The sequence below is a fragment of the Motacilla alba genome, chromosome 8, assembly GCF_015832195.1.
Source record: "Motacilla alba alba isolate MOTALB_02 chromosome 8, Motacilla_alba_V1.0_pri, whole genome shotgun sequence".
Lineage (NCBI taxonomy): Eukaryota > Metazoa > Chordata > Aves > Passeriformes > Motacillidae > Motacilla > Motacilla alba.
In genome coordinates this window covers 27,434,125-27,451,709 of record NC_052023.1, presented here as the reverse complement: position 1 = coordinate 27,451,709, position 17,585 = coordinate 27,434,125, and the positions used below count along the sequence as shown (strand labels likewise).

General features: G+C 46.9%; 1 protein-coding gene across 2 annotated transcripts in view; it reads left to right on the top strand.

Moving 5' to 3' along the window:
- The first annotated feature begins 16,681 nt into the window (after positions 1 to 16,681).
- Positions 16,682 to 17,585, top strand: part of ABL2 (ABL proto-oncogene 2, non-receptor tyrosine kinase) — a 42,790-nt gene continuing 41,886 nt past the window's right edge. For both annotated transcript variants that reach the window (XM_038144298.1, XM_038144294.1), the window contains exon 1: positions 16,682 to 17,086. In XM_038144298.1, the coding sequence (XP_038000226.1) occupies positions 16,909 to 17,086 (178 nt within the window). In that variant the 5' untranslated portion in view covers positions 16,682 to 16,908. The remainder of the gene's footprint in view (positions 17,087 to 17,585) is intronic.

The window sequence follows — 17,585 nt, the reverse complement described above, 5'->3', positions numbered from 1 at the left end:
GGCCGAGGAGGCGGCGCCGCGGGGGCGGGGCGGGAGGCGCGCGCCGGGCGCGGGGGGGGGGTGGGGGGGCGGCACGTGAGGCGCACGTGGGGCGGCCCCCGCCCCCCCCCCCTCAGTTTCCCGCCTTCGTCCCCCCCTCACACCCCCTCAGGTATCGCCGCCTGCTCCCCGCGCTCCTGAGGAGGGAAGAGGCGCCAAAAACGTGGTAAATGTGGTGACCCTGCGTTAAGGGTGAGGGAGCACCCAAAGTTGCTAAGAGCTCGGAAGTCAGAGGGGCGGCGAGTAATCAGTTTTATCAGTAAATGACACACTTGGCATGGAAATTGGTATGCTGGTCCCTGACCTACTATAGGAACAGTGGGTTCTGGATAAAGCAGCTGGGAGTGGGCTTTGGATAAAGGGGTAGGGGAAAAGGGAAGAGAGAGAAAGAAAGAGATTAATTAAAGAGGGGGAGAGAGAGAAACAGAGAAAGAAAGAGAGGGAAAAAGAAAGAAAAAGAGATCACTGGTTCTGGTTCTGGCCTCAATCCAGCTGAGGGAATGTCAGTCCTGGTTCCAGGGTGTCGATCCCAGCTGTGACCACCCAGCCCAAGGTCCAGGTGGGCTCAGTCACCCCCATGGGCAAGGCCTGTCCTTGCCCTGAGGGCCCCCCCTCCACTGCCCACACCCCAGGCACAAGGAAAACTTATTTAAAGGAACCGGGAGGACACTGAAGTCAAGGCTGGGAGGGCCCAGTGGTGTTATCTGTCCTCGTCCTTCAGTGGGAACACGGGTTGCTCAACAAGTGCTTCCCCCAGCACCCAGGCTCAGCATAAACACAGGTTTCCTACCCCCTGAGGTTCTTCCAAATGGTACCAAGGTAGGTATTTTACAGGGAAGTAAAAATGGAGTGCCCCCCAGTTTGAATCATCCCCCAAGAAGTGGTGTTTTGTGTCAAGGGGGTGTTCTCCCTCACAAATGTTGCCCTGGGGAGTGAGAGCTCAGCTTTCCAGTTTGTGGGAGCTGAAAATGGACTTGGGTGGAGACCTCTCCTTTTAGTCCCAGCTGTGCTCCACAGGGACAAAATCACAAAGGCTGCTCCAGAGGGCCGAAAATGGGACAAAGGCTGGGGTTTGTACCTTGCTTTCTCTCTCTCCCCCGACAGACACAGGCTCGTGATGGAGGGTGAGTCACAGAACACGTCACCAGCAAACAAACTCTAGTAACCTCCTGTGAGCTGCGTTTCACACTGCAAATGGGAAAGTTTTCCCAAAGCCGGGAGAACTTAGCCACTAATCTCTTACTGGCAAGTACAAGCCTCTCCTCTTCCTCCTCACGACATGAGGGCTGTGCTATGCACGATATGTCCCCAGGTGCACCTTGAAAGGTCACCTCAAAACAAGGTACAAAGTTACAATAGGGTAATAAAACATTTCTGTCACTTTTGACAGGTGTGCCAGACCTGTTACTATTTTTTTTTTTACTAACACACTCCCCAGACACACATTCAAATTGTAGCTGCTGAAACTTTCAGAAGTTGTTTTAAATACCTGTGGGGACTCTTGAGCAGAGCCACTGAGTGAAAAAGTCTGAAGCTGATTTATTTTGCAATGTGTGTTCACACTATTATCCCATCACTCATTTTCCATGCTGCTTAAAAAGAAACCTTGTAAAAGTGAAAAGAAGAAAGTAAAAGCCTTATCATTGCTGAAATGCAGTGGGTGAGAGCAGCAGGAATTTTCACATAAACTCATCCCTGTGCTTAAGAAGCTGACTTTAACACAGTACTGCTTAGAGATACTTTCAGGTCAGGCTGTATGTGATCTGCGGTGCCCCCACTCCAAAAATGCTGTGCCAGCTATTTACAAGGAAGAGGGGCCAGCACTGGCTGAGCAAGCAAGTGTAAACAAAATAAAAATCAAAAGCCAACAAAATACTCAATGCGCAATGTACAAAAATATCCTAAGGTCCAACAACTTCTTTTTGAAACTGTTTCATCCAATTAGTAAAAGCTTGACTCTGGGTGGTAGAAAAATGAGGTTCCCTTAACAGAAAGAAAAGTGCAGCTAAGCTTCAGAATAAATTTGCTTTGCTTATTTTGCCCTAAAGAGGCTGTACAGAGGTGCCACCAGATTTTATTGGCAGCTCTTGACAAATCTCTCAGGCCAAAGCAGCGCAGTGTGACAAGCACTGAGCTCCCTCCCTGGTCTCTGGGTTTTTCCCAGGCAGAGCTTTTTCACAGCCTTCCCTCCCTTCTCTTTAGAGGCTGTTTACCTGCAGCTCACCCAAAAACAAAGTGGCTGCTCTCCTTACCTTCCTTCCCACTATTTACAAGCACTGCCTCCTCTGCTTCCTGCCACTCACGCCCATCATCTGCTCTTGTCTTTCCCACTCTAAATTGCTGCATTGTTTCATCAGCGGCATCATTTACCCTGCTTGTCACCACGGTGCTTGTAATCCTGATTTTCTGGAGTGTTGTACATTAATCCTCCCGGTGCATTGCTCAATGATTGCCCAAGCACAGCTGTTCCTGAGCCTCCTGCCTGAATCACCGCGTGGTCGTTCCCATTGTTGACGCGGGAACCTTGGCTTGATACCCCAGTTTCTTCCCTCAGCTCCACTGCCTTTCACCTTCCCAGCTCCTCCCCCACCTGACTTTAGAAGCACTGCTCCTTTCCTTTCCTTTCCTTTCCTTTCCTTTCCTTTCCTTTCCTTTCCTTTCCTTTCCTTTCCTTTCCTTTCCTTTCCTTTCCTTTCCTTTCCTTTCCTTTCCTTTCCTTTCCTTTCCTTTCCTTTCCTTTTTCCTTTCCTTTCCTTTCCTTTCCTTTCCTTTCCTTTCCTTCTTTCCTTAACTTTCCTTTCCAACTTTCCTTCCCTTCCCTTTCCCCTATCCTTTCCCCTTTTCCTTTCCCCTTTTCCTTTTCCTTTCCTTTCCTTTCCTTTCCTTTCCTTTCCTTTCCTTTCCTTTCCAACTTTCCTTCCCTTCCCTTTCCCCTTTTCCTTTCCCCTTTTCCTTTCCCCTTTTCCTTTCCCCTTTTCCTTTCCCCTTTTCCTTTCCCCTTTTCCTTTCCCCTTTTCCTTTCCTTTCCTTTCCTTTCCTTTCCTTTCCTTTCCTTTCCTTTCCTTTCCTTTTCCTTTCCTTTCCTTTCCTTTCCTTTCCTTTCCTCTTTCCCTTTCCTTTCCTTTCCTTTCCTTTCCTTTCCTTTCCTTTCCTTTCCTTTCCTTTCCTTTCCTTCTTTCCTTAACTTTCCTTTCCAACTTTCCTTCCCTTCCCTTTCCCCTATCCTTTCCCCTTTTCCTTTCCCCTTTCCCCTTCCTTTTCCTTTTCCTTTTCCTTTTCCTTTTCCTTTTCCTTTTCCTTTTCCTTTTCCTTTCCTTTCCTTTCCTTTCTCCTTTCCTTTCTCCTTTCCTTTCTCCTTTCCTTTCTCCTTTCCTTTCTCCTTTCCCCTTTTGTCTTTCTTTTGACAATGCTCTCAGGCACAAGGTGTGATTTTGGGGATGTCCTGTGCAGGGCCAGGAGTTGGACTTGATGATGCTTGAGGGTCCCTTCTAACTCAGGACATTCTCTTTCCTTCTTTCATTCTCTTTATTTCTCTCCTGGGTCCTCCTGTCATTTTTGGTGCTACTGTAAAATACATGTGATTAATACTGCCTACTTTTAATTCTGAGTCACTCTAATTTATTTTCTATTTTAAGAATTTTGGTATCAGTGTGCCTAGGGAGGGAGCAGCTGTGGCTCTTTCTGATGCCCACATTTATTGACCAGGATGATTAATTCCTTTAACACTTCTATCTTAGCTTTAAAGTCAGTCACTTGAGATCCTACCATTAACTGTTTCAAAGTGTGGTTTAGAATTTCCCGATGTGCAGAGGCAGTGGGAACATCCTGATAGATAAATGAAGGAGCTCCCTCAAGTGGTGAAAAATATTGTTACCTGTTCCACTTAAATGTTTTCCTTTTAAAAACAGTAAGAAAAGGACAGCAGTGTCAGATTCAGAATGCAAAGCCAGTTATAAATGTACAATTGAACGAGCTTCCACTTTTACATAACCAGAAATAATGGTGTGCATGTAACACTGAGGCCAGAACTCAGCCAGGCAAATGCTACAGTTAAAAAGGAAATAATTTAAGGACCTATGGAGGACTTCAGCCTGATCTGATAATTTAAGGACCTATGGAGGACTTCAGCCTGATCTGATAATTTAAGGACCTATGGAGGACTTCAGCCTGATCTGATAATGCATGACTGAATTTTGGCAGGAAAGCCAAAAAGTAGCTCCAGCAGATATCACATTTTTGAGGATGCCTGAAGTGTTTATAAATCAGAAAATTTGCTTTTTAAAAACTCCGGCTCAAGCTTTCACAGTTTCTACTATCATCATGTCAAGATTTTGTGCATAAATACCCTTGCTCCTTTTTACTCCGTGTGAGGCATAAAGTTTTCAAAATATTTGGTGTGAGAGATTCAGATCAGCAAACTTTGGAGAAAAGGCAGAAGCAGCAGCAGTTACACTCGCTTTCCAAGCCACAACAAAGGCGCTGGTTTTGCTGGCAGGTGAGTTAGAAAGAAATGCCCCCATCCCTCTCGGCAGAGGGCAGTGGTAACCTTGCTCAGAATCGCATTGCTTTTTGCTACTGAACTGAAATCATCCCTGGGGGAGGAAAAAAAAAAAAAAAAGTGAAGCCCTACTGCAAACCAATGAGTTCTGGCTTCCAGCTCAGAAATTCAAGTGATAAACTTGCCATGACCAAGCAGGAGGTGCAACAGCCAATTTAATTGCTGTGATTCCATTGCTGAAAGGGAAACCTGCATTGGTTTTTTTGAGGAGTAATTAATTTTGCCTTTCCCTACCATTTTAGGTAATAGAATGAATCTTGCCAGCTGGGATGGTGCAATAGCTGGGGTTATATTTGTTTAAGTTGAGGAGGTTATTTCTTCAGTATGTTTAAAAAGGAGGTGATCCTTCTAGTCTGGCTAAACATCAAACTATGAGAGGTATTGAACCTGTATAAATACTGTCTCACCCCACCAAGCTGAACTGTGTTCTCTGAAGCTGTTCTTTACCCTCTCTCACACACCAGCTTTCTCTTTCTGTTGGGCTCGGAAACAACTTCACCTGGGTCCCAACCACATTATATAATATCATTGTCCTCCTTGTGTCACCAGCTCAAACCAAACTCAGATTTGTTCTGCAGCATACTCTGCTGCTTATTAAAAATGCATGAAAATATTGAACTGCCTCAATGAGAGGGTCTCTGAAGTTGTTTCAGCAGGAATACGTGGAATTAAATGTGCAGTCAACCCTGGAAGGGTGACTTCAGAGAGATGCATTCCAGAACAAACAGATCTACTTACCAGTATTGACTCTCCTGCATATAATGGCTTTCTAAATATTTTTGTGGAAACAGGGCACTGAACTTGGCCAGCATCTTCTTCCCACTCCTACAGCAGCAGCTGTGCGTGTTCCTTGTGACTGCACAGACTGCCAGCTGTGTTACACACCTGGGACCCTTCCTTGTGAAGGTCAGACGTTTAATACCTAATTTAATGGTGGTTTACTGTACACGTGGTAATCTCTGCCTCTCCATTTTTCATAAGCACATGCATCATTTCTCTTTTTCCTAAATAAAAACAAACCAGTTTGCTATTTGCTCTCCCCACAGCTGCTGTGTTTTGTATCAATTCCTTGTCTCCCATTTATTTGCTGCAGTACAAATGTGCTGACTGCTGATGGACATGGAAGAGAATCCTTATGGAATGAGAGATCCAGAATGATTTCCAAGACAGCTGTTTGCAGGTAATCATGCAGTTCTACCTGTTCTGTACTTTCCAAAGTGCGGGTTCTGGAGATGAATTACTTCTTGTTTGCAGTAATCAGGTGGGAAAGATGTGAGACAAAAATCAGTGAGGTGCTGTGGTGAGAGTGGATCAGCCTTTTTGGGTATGAGATCCTTGGGGTCATCAAAGAGAGACCTTGCAGAGAAATGTCAAGCAGGGAATGTCACATGTGGAACACCGTGGAGAAGTCCAAAAGCATTGAAGTGGCAGCTAGAATCAGCATGTCAAAGTGATTGATGAAAAAAGTATGAGGACAGGGGGAAAAATAATCCCCATCAAACCCAGGATATATTTCTCAGAGGAGAACAAATATCTCCACAAAAGATTGACTCTCTGCTGTAAACTAAGAAAGAAAACAGGTTTTTACTCTCAGTGTCAGACATTTCCTCTTTTCCACCTTGTTTTAATTTCTGCAGAAGTAGATGACATGTACCAAAAGTCATCCCAAGCAGGACACATTTCTAAATCTGCCCAGCCAGCTCTTTGGTTGTCTCCATGGCAATGAGGCAGCACATCCTGCTGCTCTCCCTTCTGTGAGTGCCTTTCCCAAGTTTGACACGGACTGACAACACTGTGCCTTTGTAGCTCCCCTGCCAAAAACCTCCCTTTTCTCTGCTCAAGGCCTGTCCCATCTGTTCCTTCCTGCTTCTCCCTGATTTTAGAAACACCTGGCTAGAGGGAGAATCCATTGCCTCTCTGCTGCAATGATTCAGGCCAAGGAGGGACTGGAGAGGGCAGAGCTTTCCTGTTTGGGAAGAAGTTTTGGATGATGGTAAGGGAGAACACTGCAGGGGCCGGGAGCATAAACAAAGCAGAAGGAAGGAAAATCCAGAATAGTCTCCCAAAAGAATCTCACTGAAACTTGGCACCACAGGCCATAGCAACAAATAGAGCAGTAAAGAATGTACAGACTTGGTACAAGGCAGTGCTTATTGAAGGAGATGACAAGCGTGAAGGAACACTTCCAAACCTCTGAATTCAGATAGATCTGTGTCCCAGCTGAGTCTCTGGCAACTCTCAACAGCATTTTGCTGAAAGTGGAGAAAATAGGAGTTACAAAGCTGAAAGAGACATTTTTGCTATCAGCTGAGGACTGGCAGAAATGGGAGGTTCTAACGGAACTACACCAGGAGGTGAAGCAATCTGCAGGGCTTGCTGCAGTTGATCTGCCTTGGGCTGAGTTGATGTGGTTACAAAAACATCTTTGTGCTCAGCACTATTCCGTTGTTGGCCTCGTGCCTTGAGGCTTACAAGCTTTGGAAATATGGATGAGGAGATGAAAACTTGAGCTTGTTTAAAGGATTTAAATCTGAAGATGGCAGGCCCAGGAGAGGGATTCTGAGTTCAGGCATGTAGGTCATGCAAGAGAGGTCTTGTCTTCACCAGAAAGTTAATGTGAAATATAGTAAAAGTGCTCCTGTTAGCTCAACCCTTGCCCACACACAAAAAAAAAAAAAAAAAAAAAAAAAAAAAAAAAAAAAAAAAAAAAAAAGCCCTCATTGCAAAAAGTGGCTGGAGAGACATAAATTGACAAAGCCACCAGAGAACAAGGTAAACCTTGAGTGAATTCACTTCGTCCTTTAGCACTGCTGTTTCTCTACAGTAGGGACCCACGCTAAGGACCACCATCAAAACATCCAGCAGTGCTCACTCCCCACAGTTTTTCCACTTGTGCTTTCCTTAGTGGCTGCTGACTCTGCTTTCTATTTGTGAGCTTATTCCCCCAGGTGCAAAAGGCTTCCAGTGTCCCCAATACAAATCACCCATCTTCAGCACAGAAATCTTGGGTTTATTATTCTGCAACTGTGTCTAGCAAGACCTCAGTTTCCTGTTGCCTGCTGATCAGACACCAAGTTGTGGAAGAATCTCTGGCATGATGCTACTGTAGTCTATGATTTTCAGAGCAAGGATCCAGGCTGAAAGCTTTCTGGTGACATTCCAAGTAAGCTGTCATGAGAAGAGAATCCAACACCCAAGACCTCAGTGCTTAGGGAAAATCAGAGGGTTTCATCTACTCCGAAGAAAAGATTAGAACTATAAATGCTAACTCAGTAACTCCCCAGGAATGAGCATGTGCCATGCTGAGACTGAATGCATCATTAGCAATTCCCTGGGGCCGGATGTCTATTTCAGACTGCACAGTATAACAGCTCCAGGGAACATACAACCAGAGGATGCTGATAATTTCACAGTTTCTGCTTCCCTGTGAGGCAGAAAATAGAAGTGCTCTGAAGCTCTTTCCCAGGGACACAGAAAGTAACGTTTTCCAAAGCCATCAAAAGCAGAGGAAGATAGGTGTGTTCTCTGCAATCCGGGAGAAAGGGAAACAGAATAATCTGCTGCTCTGGCTGCTAAAGGAGGTTCTTGGCTGATCAGCAGGCTGTGTGGACCGAAGCTATGGAACCTGTCCCTTGCAGAAAAGATTTTGGGGAAGCATGTAACATTGGCTCAGCTGGATGGATATCTCAGAAGCACGTAGGGTCCACAGTGGATTCACACCACACCAGTACCTCCCCTCACAGCACAGAATAAAATGCTTCTAGTGCATTCATTTCAGGATGACAGTGGAAGCACAGCCAACACCAAAGAAGGCTTCAAGCATCTGCAGCTCTTTTTTGGTCTGCAGTACAACCCTTTATACTCTTCATGTTCATGCATTACACCTGTGTGCCCTCTGTACCCTTCTGTGATCAGTCAGTACACCTGGCACTCCATGTCTCACTACCTTCAATGCTGGTCACCTGTCTGGCACAGCTGTAGCCCATTAGGGATGAGGCTCAGCTGCAGCCCCACTCCCACTTACCACAAACTGTGTACCTACAACACATTCACACTTTTATCACAAGCGACCCATGGGAAAAACTTCCAGGACAGATGACTCAAGGTAATTTGGTAGTGTGACTGCATCCTCAGAAAGAGCAGACAAAAAGGGAAAGGCAGACAGCCGGGCGGTCTCTAGCACGCTGAGGTCAAATTCCCCTTTCTGTCACTCTTGGCTATGGGAAAGCTGAGGACGCTTGAGAGGTACCAGACACGCTCCGGTGTCTGCTGGCAGAGATGGGCAAGGCCCCAGACAGACTGAAACACACGCTCCTGTGAGCACAACCATGCAATCTCTGCCATCAGAAAGATGATGCCCGGGTTTTAGGGATGCTCCTGAATGTCTCAACTTCTCTGCATAGTTTGGATTGCACAGCGAATGCCTCGGCTGCATGAGATGTGCTGTTGGCTCTGGGGAGGCATTATTTCAGGTTGGCTGCAGCTGGGAGTATGTAGCATGACTTCAGGCCTCATTAGATGCACACTTGACAAGTTTTCTGCACTAACATAAAGGGAAGAAAGGTTTCCTTAACAAAACAAGGCTTGTAGAGTTGTCCTATGTGTATGAGGAAGGGCGTGTCTGTCTCTCTGCCCCAGCTGCCTTTTTTTCTTCCAGTAACTTTTGAACTTCTTGGGCAGTTTTATGCAAATTGGATGGAGAGATGAAGGTTTAAGAAATACTTGGTTCCAATGGCTTTTGTAAAAAATTCAGCCTAGTTAGAGGACAGAGTCTTAATTAATGCCCCGAATGGAGGAAACTTTTTTTGGAATAAGAATTTTGGTTGGCAGCCATCGCTAGTCCAGTCTCCTGCTGAAAGCACAGCCAGCTTCAAAGTCAGATGAGGCTGCTCAGGACCTCATTTTGAAAACCTCTGAGGTGTCAGGAATCTACTCTGGACCTCAGCTTCACAAAACAAATACACTGAGTGCAACACCTTTGGCTCTGCCAGTCAGAGAATGAATTTCCCCCTCTTTTAAAGGAGGCATAGAAGTGGCAGCCCATGTGACAATCCCCACACCAGGCAGTCCATAAGGCTCTGCTTATGTTAAATATATTTAATCAGCAGCTACTTACTTTATTTTGGCATTCTGTGGTAGTTAATGATTCCAAGTACAAAGGTCAGACTCAGAGACACAAGGCTTTGTGTATCCCATTGTTTGATTTACCAGAAGCTACAAGGGAAGGAGTGCTGCTCTGTGTGAGTGGGAACTACAAGCTGCACATCCAGCCTGACAAGCTAATGAGAACAAGTCATTCATTAACAGGAGACTTGCTGCTAGGCAAACACACACAGCTGGTATGGGAGAAGAATTTGGATGTGAAATGAGACAGTGTAGTTGGTTTTTTTTATAAGACATTTCCTATTTCAGCAAGTTTACAGTCTAAATAAAGACCACACAGAACACATTAAGAGCCTGATCAGAGGAAAATTTGGGCTTATGTCTTTTCTGAAACGTTTGGTAATGAGCCGAGAGGCAGAATTTGCAAGGAGAATAGAAATATTTGCATGTTTAACGGAAGGAACAAGTTAGATTTAAGTGAGATTTGATTATAAACGTAAATCCTGCTCTCTTGAGTACCATTCTATTCCGTACACACACACACAAAAACGTATTCACAGAAACATCTTACAAAACTCTGGTGCTTTCTCCTGCTTCAGTTGTTACTATTACTTTTTTTTTTTTTTTTTTTGGAGTTTCACACTAGTAAGCATTTTTTTTACAGGATTAACATTAAAGTTAGAAATTGCAAAGCATGGCTATTTAATGACTGTTTGAGGAAGGAACACAGTGTCATTTGAAAGATAAAGTAAGCACTTACAATTCTTGCATAATCAAATGAAAAAGCCTGTCAAGGAAGAATCTCTCCAGACTTTGTGGAATGAAACAATAACAGCATTTTAGAACAAACTCTGACTCTCAAAGTGATTTAACTGTTTAGGAACATTGCATAGAGCATGACACCATCCATGGCCAGGGCACAAGTGGTCCAGAGCATGGCTGGATCCCTGCCATCCTAAATGTGTAACACAGAACTGCGATCCTGCAAGAAGCTGTATCCTCAGGCTTCCTTATGAGATCAAAGGTTATATTCAGAAGTGTCTACAACTGAAAACAATACCAGGAGTGCAGTCACTGTGGGATTCCTTATTGTAACAAAGGCATCTCCTGAAGATGTGGTTTTCAGCATAACTTAGAAAAGGGAAGTAAAGGTGCTGGGGAAGATAGAGAGGAAGGAGATAATAGGGGAGAAACAAGAAGCAAATAACATGGAGAAGAAGCACTGATGACTCCAGAGTCTAATCATCTTTTCCAGCCTAAATGGCTCTATGATTCTAATTCCATCTTATTTTAGCTTCGCATCTTGTTTTTAACGTATCTTTATTTTGTTTTGGACTGCCACAGAGGTTATGCTAATCCAAACCCAGCTCAGCAGTCATCAGAGGAATCTACGCTGGGATGAGGCTGCTCTCCAAGGCACTGGTGGAGGAACTGCAGTACAGCATCGTGCTCTGAAGCATTTGCCATCACTTAACTAAATGTCAGCTCTCTGGATACAAACCTCTCAGCGAGAGGAAACAGAAAACACATGAAGAAAAGCTTCCATCTGCAAATCGAGAGAACCCCCTCACTGTCCAATGAGCTACTAAGATTTTAAATTAGGAATCATAAAAAATAGGCTCCTAAACATAAATTAAGGCAGCACTAGAACTCTGGTGGCAAAACATTCTTATTGACCCACCTGCAGCTGAATGCCTAAAAGCCTGAATCATCACCAGCACAGTCGAGGGACCTCATATTACCTCAGCAAATGTACTTTATCAGTGATCATTGTGCAAGCTTAGTACTTATTTGCAATTCCCAGCAGATGCAAAGACTTGTCATCATTTTTGTTTGGTAGAGGCAACATGTTCCACAGAAAAAGGCAAACAAACAACATTCTTAATGTTCTTATTAGCATACTCTTCTACAGCCTTTGGTGCCTGGAACAGATGCTTGGGAAGGGCGATGCAGCTGTAGTACTTAGAAAAATATATTGGACAGGAAAGAAATTCCTGAAGAAGTCCTATAATCTCCTTAATTCCATCTCTCCCCACCTCTGGCTCCACGCTGCTGGAGGCTGTGGGAGGTTCTGTGTTATACTGTTATACCCTGATGGGTACAGCTCCTGCAAAACCTCAGCATGGGTAATATGCTGCTGTTGACAGCTGACAGATACATGCACAAGCTCCACAGTTCTGATCCGTGAGGGTGCTTAGTTACCCAGCATACCTAACCCCAAAACACAGGGCCAAATAAAAGAATGGGGATGCCTGAGATGCTGTGGTGAGCTGGCTGTCTCTACACACTCATCTTTTCCACTACAACACCGTGTGCCCAGTCCCTTTCCCCCCTATGTATGGAGCCCTTCCTTTGCTGGCTCTCCTGGCTGGCATCATTGTTTAGACTTGTGGCAGTGTCAGAAGAGTGCTTTCAATGAAGACAATGCTGAAGCAGCAGAAAAAGCAGGACAAAAGGCTGCTTCCACAGAGGAGGAGGATGATTTGGGGGGTGGGATACACATTTGTGGGAGTGTGTATGTGTATGTTTTTTTATCTAGGGTGGAAGAGAGTTATTGACAGAGGAAATTTCATCTGCCAAGGGCTGAATGTGAATCCTTTGGTACTGTTGGGCAAAAACTGTTACTTCCCCAGAAAGCTTTTATCTTCATAGACTCTCACTGAACAGGCCTGAGAGTACCCCAAGCTATGCTGCATGCACTGTACATAAATGCTATTTTAAATCATAGTAGTGATTCAAAATAACTTTTAAGACAACACTGAAACACTGCCTATTGTGCCAGGACAGATCTGTGCAGACATTTCAAGAGCTGTCAGTCAGAGATGAAAGGGTGAGCGTTTGAACAGGTTACACCAAGAAACAACATCCTCCTTTGATACGGCTCAGCACTTACAAGCTTTCAGCATTTACTGCAGAGTAACTAACCTTGTGTCACAGAGACTTTACCAGATTCTTAAACATCTCTTTTGTTTTAAAGCCTTTCCCCAGAACCCCATGGTGGCTGAACCCCAGAAGCCAGGTGGCTGCCTGGAGTCAGGCAGGTGCAGCCTGGAGTGGTAGAGGGATACAGAGCAGCACTGCCCTGGGCCGTGTGGTGAGCTGTACCCATTGCCTTGCAGACATCCCAGAGGAGCTGCAGCTGTCCTGAGCTCCACAACTTGTTCTGGCACTGAATAAAGGCACAAAACTCTGGACATGCTGTACACTGGTATCCCTCAATCAGACTTCTGCTGTTCTATGCAGAGCAAATACCTAAACTAATACATCTGCATCCTAAATACCAGTCAAATATTTCACACACATCTGTGTCTCTGTACAGCTTTGGTATACAGAAGGTATATGATCTGAAAGAAGAGGAAAGATTATTGCTAGAATTAATTTTTAAGCTGCCACCGGCATCCTTCTAGCTTATTTCTCCTACATTCTAAATAGAAACTGCCCAGTTAATTCAACACTCTGGCTCAGGAGTCTCCAGTTTGTCCACAGGCTCCTTCTGGCACAGAACCCACACTTGAGGCAGATGACACTTAGACTGCCATGCACAGTATGATGTAAGACTGCTCAGCCAGCACTTTTTTGAGTGTGTGATTTTTGGAGCACGCTGTGGATGAGGAGCAAATGCATTGTCAGTGCTTATAAGAAGCTTCAAGAAATGGATATACCATTAAAATTTAAAGTCAGTTCAGAAGTGTTTCTAGAAATACCACATTTCTTGTCAGGCACATGACTATAACCTCAGTGCTGCCTTGGTCCTTTTTACCCGTTACTTGAACAGCTCATGAATGGCAGATTGACTGGAAACCCAAAATCACCAGGACAGTAACTGTTACTGCTGCCTCATTAACGCATGGTGCCAGACCTCTTCACAAGAAATTACCCTTGAAAAGCAACCTGTTCCTGGTGCTTCATGAGGCTGACACCATCACAGCTGATAAAAATAGATAGCATTGGTGCAGGTTTTACCTCTTGGCTTGGCACGGTTAATAACCATGACACTCTGTGAAGGAAATAACTTATTAGCCTCCATTTTAACAACAAGGAATGGTGAGGCTCAGTGTCATCAGTAACTCAGCAGCACAGAGTTCTTTTCGGGGAGTTTGGGGAGTTTCTTGTTTATATCCCCATTGCTCTTCTAGCAGGGACCAGAAGAGCTGTCACCAACCAAGGCATCCCCTGTTTGTATGACACCATAAAAATGATGTTGCTGAGGGAACCAAGTGGGGCACAGTCTGATGGTCTGGCTTGTTTAGTAACAAGCCAACTTGTTCATCAAGAAATGATTGTTGTTTGTTCATCAAGAAATGGCTGGGGCTCTGGGTTTGCTCTTTTAACAGGGTACAGCATCATCTTTAAAAACAATTATACAACAGCAAAAACCCCCATGCTGCTGCCCTCTTCTTCTTGCAACAGGACTTCTTAAAAAGACCTTGCCTGACCCCATCCCCAGGAAAGATGGTTTTGTGTGTCAGACAATTTTCCTGCAGTTGGACTTTAATGTAACCCACAGCAAGGTGTTCTATGTGCAGAAGGTGCTGGGAGAGATAATGAGAGATTTCATGAGATCTGAGGAATAAGAACACCGCTTAAATCCAATTCTCCATGGTGCACTTGCATATAACAGTCTCTTGACACTTGTATCTTCTTTTAAAATACTAATAGCCTTCCTCTGGATAGTTCTTCATGATCAGCAAGTAAAAAGCGTTAGGAAAGAAAAACAGTATTTCTGTTGATTTTTAAAGAGTGGCTCTATGCTACGTGGCAACTGCAAATGGCACGAGGGAGTTCTGTGTTTGTTGTCTCTACAGTCTCCAGAGAACATATATTTTGTTTACAAGGCAAACCATTTATAAATGCCAAATCCTGCAAATTCTAGCTGGAATGAGACCAGGAAATAGCTGCACTGCAGAGCTTACCATGGGCTGGTTCTGCCCGAGACTGCCCATTCTGTAGGAACACCCTCTGCTCATATCCACATAACGATGTCCGTACAAGGTCCTGGACTTGGCACCATGCACCCCATGCTGCACCCTGGATGTTCCCAGCACTATTTTAAGAACTGTTTTGTTGTGTGTTATTAGCAGGTCTGTTTGGAAGTCCTGATCTCCCAAATGTTCTTAGTCCACTAATTTAGCGAGTTAAGGCATTTCTGGCTCCTCGTGCTCCTCATTCCCATTTACTCCATCCAGCCTGTGTCAGAGTACATCAGTCCAGTGGGACGAGCCACCCCTATTTATTTCTGCCCTATTAGGCAGAATTATTATTGCAGCAGGGCTCAGTTTGAGTACATGCACCAGCATGAACTCCCTGGAAGGTAGAACGTGAGCTTAGATTCCTGTCACTGAAAGCTGGCTTTCACAAAGCTCTGAGAGGAATGTCTCCTCACCTTCCCACCATAGCACAGTGACAGAGGTTGGAAGCTGGTTGGCTCTGAGTGTTACCAAGCCAATTTGTCACTGTCACATCAGTTCTCAGTGGTAAAGGCATCTGAGGGGAGCGGCACTGCGGCTCATCCAGGATGAAGCAACGTTACCAAGACATTGCTGAAATAGTTGCTAGCATGGAGAGAGAAATACTTCCAACTGCCCAGCTCCTCTAAACTGTGACGAGCACCATTATCTTTCAGGACAAAACCTCCTGCCTTCTGCTTTGATTGGAGCACCTTATGCTAATATACAGAAGGTGAAACAAGTTGGTTTACTAATTAGTTACAGAAGTGAGTGTATGTTCAACCACCCAACAACAAGATGCTGCTGCCAACCACTCCTGGTGTTATGTACACAGCACTGCTTTCCTCCTCCTCCATGCCTTTGGCCAATTCAAGAAGTCCTTGTGGGAGCCCAAGGAATCAACCCAGAATCTGGTAACCCACGGAGATCACAGAATCAATTAGGTGGGAAAAGACCCCTGAGCTCTGTGAGTTCAACCTGTGACCTGACACCACCATGTCAACCAGAGAGTGGTGAATGCCACATCCAGTCTTTCCATAAACACCTCCAGACAGAGACTCCCCCACCTCCCTGGGCAGTCCATTCCAATGTCTAATCATCCTTTCTGTGAAGAAATTTGTCCTAATGTCCAACCTGACCTTCCCCTGGCACAGCTTCAAGGCTGTGTCTTCTTGCCCTGTCCCTGGTTGCTGGGGAGAAGAGGCCGACCCTCACCTGGCTACAACAACCTCCTTGTGCACAGCTCAGGACAAGCGCATTGCTGCTGGGCACACGGCCCTGGCTTTACCCTCATGCTGCTCAGGTTTGTAGGCAAACCAGCCCGGCTGTAGCCTCAAGGAACAGTGTTGCTCAGGCTGGGACAGCCTTGAGGCCACGGCCATTGCTTGACAAAGCTCAGGAAGTATTTTGGACGACAGTCTCGGGGTTGGTTCTTGGGGCTATCCTGTGCAAGGCTGAGATATGGACTTGATGGGTCCCTTCCACCTCAGGAGATTCTGTGATTCTCCTGGGCTGCCGCTCATGGCCAAGCTGGGAGGCCTCTCCTGGGGTGTGATCCGGTGAGTCACCCGGGTGGCTCTTGCCCCTCAGTCCATGCCCATGTGCATTTCCACTTGTGCCTGTCCCCACTGATGCGCCTGCCTGTGGCAGTGCCAAGAGGATGGTGTCAGACTCTTCAGTGGTGCCCAGAGACAGGAGAAGGAGCAATGGGCATAAACTAAAGCACAAGAAATTCCACCTCAGCACGAGTAAAAACTCCTTTACGTTGAGGGTGGCAGAGCCCTGGAACAGCCTACCCAGGGAGGGCGTGGAGTCTCCCTCTCTGGAGAAATTCAGAGCCCTCCTGGACGCGTTCCTGTCACCTGCTCCAGGTGACCCTGCCGTGGGCCTGGGTGATCCACAGAGATCCCTTCCAACCCAAACAATCCTGGGATTCTGCTGCGCGTGCCGCGGGAGGGCGGTCTGGGCTGGGGGGGCAGCCGCCCTCCCTCTATCCCAGCTTCCCTTCCTCCCTTCCTCCCTCCCTCCTTTCCTCCCTCGCTCCCTCCCCTCCCTGGGCGGACCGGAGGCGGCTGCGGGAGCCGCTCCGTCCCCGCTCCGCCGGCGCTCTGTGGTTTAAGATGGCGGCGGGGGCTGCGGGGGCGAGCCCGTGAGCCCCAGCCCGGAGCTCCGCGGGAGCCGCCGGGACCGGCCGCGGAAGGACCGGGACGCGCCTGCCGGGCCGGGAGCGGCGGGAGCGGCGGGATGTGAGCGCGGCCCGCCATGGGGCAGCAGGTGGGCCGCGTCGGGGAGCCGGGCGCGGGGCTCCAGCACCAGCCGCCGCCGCAGCAGCAGCAGCCGCGGGGTCTGCGGGGGAGCAGCGCGGCCAGGCCGGCGGGCCGCCGGCGGGAGGCGGCCGGGCGCTCCGCAGAGGGAGGATTCAATGTCTTCACCCAGCACGGTGAGCGGCCGCGGCGAGGGGGAAAGGGGCGCGATCGGCCTTCCTCCCCTCCCTCTTTTGTTGTGGTGGGTTTACTGGGGGAGGGGAGAGGCAGGCGGGGGGAGCGGGGCAGCCACGTCCCGGGGGATGCTTGCCCCGGCCGCCACGTCCCGGGGGATGCTCGCCTTCGGAGGAGCTTCCCCCCTCCACCCGCTGGAGTTGGGGATCGGGACTGCCCGCCAGCCATAGCGGGAGAGAGGTGGCACCGCCGGGGATCGGGACCTGCGGGGTTCGGTCGCTGTCACCGCGGCGATTCCGAGCTCTGGTTCTGTTTACAAAGGTAAAGGTAACATGTGCCTTGTCGGACTGTTTGCCGAGGCGTTTGTGACTTGCCGTTGTAGATCTGTGAGACTCTGTCTCGGTCCTGACGGAGCGAACAATTTCGTTTTGACTGTGGTATTATAGCTGCCATCTGATTCTAGGTTGAAGTTTTTGCCTGTCCACTTCTGTTGCTGTAAAC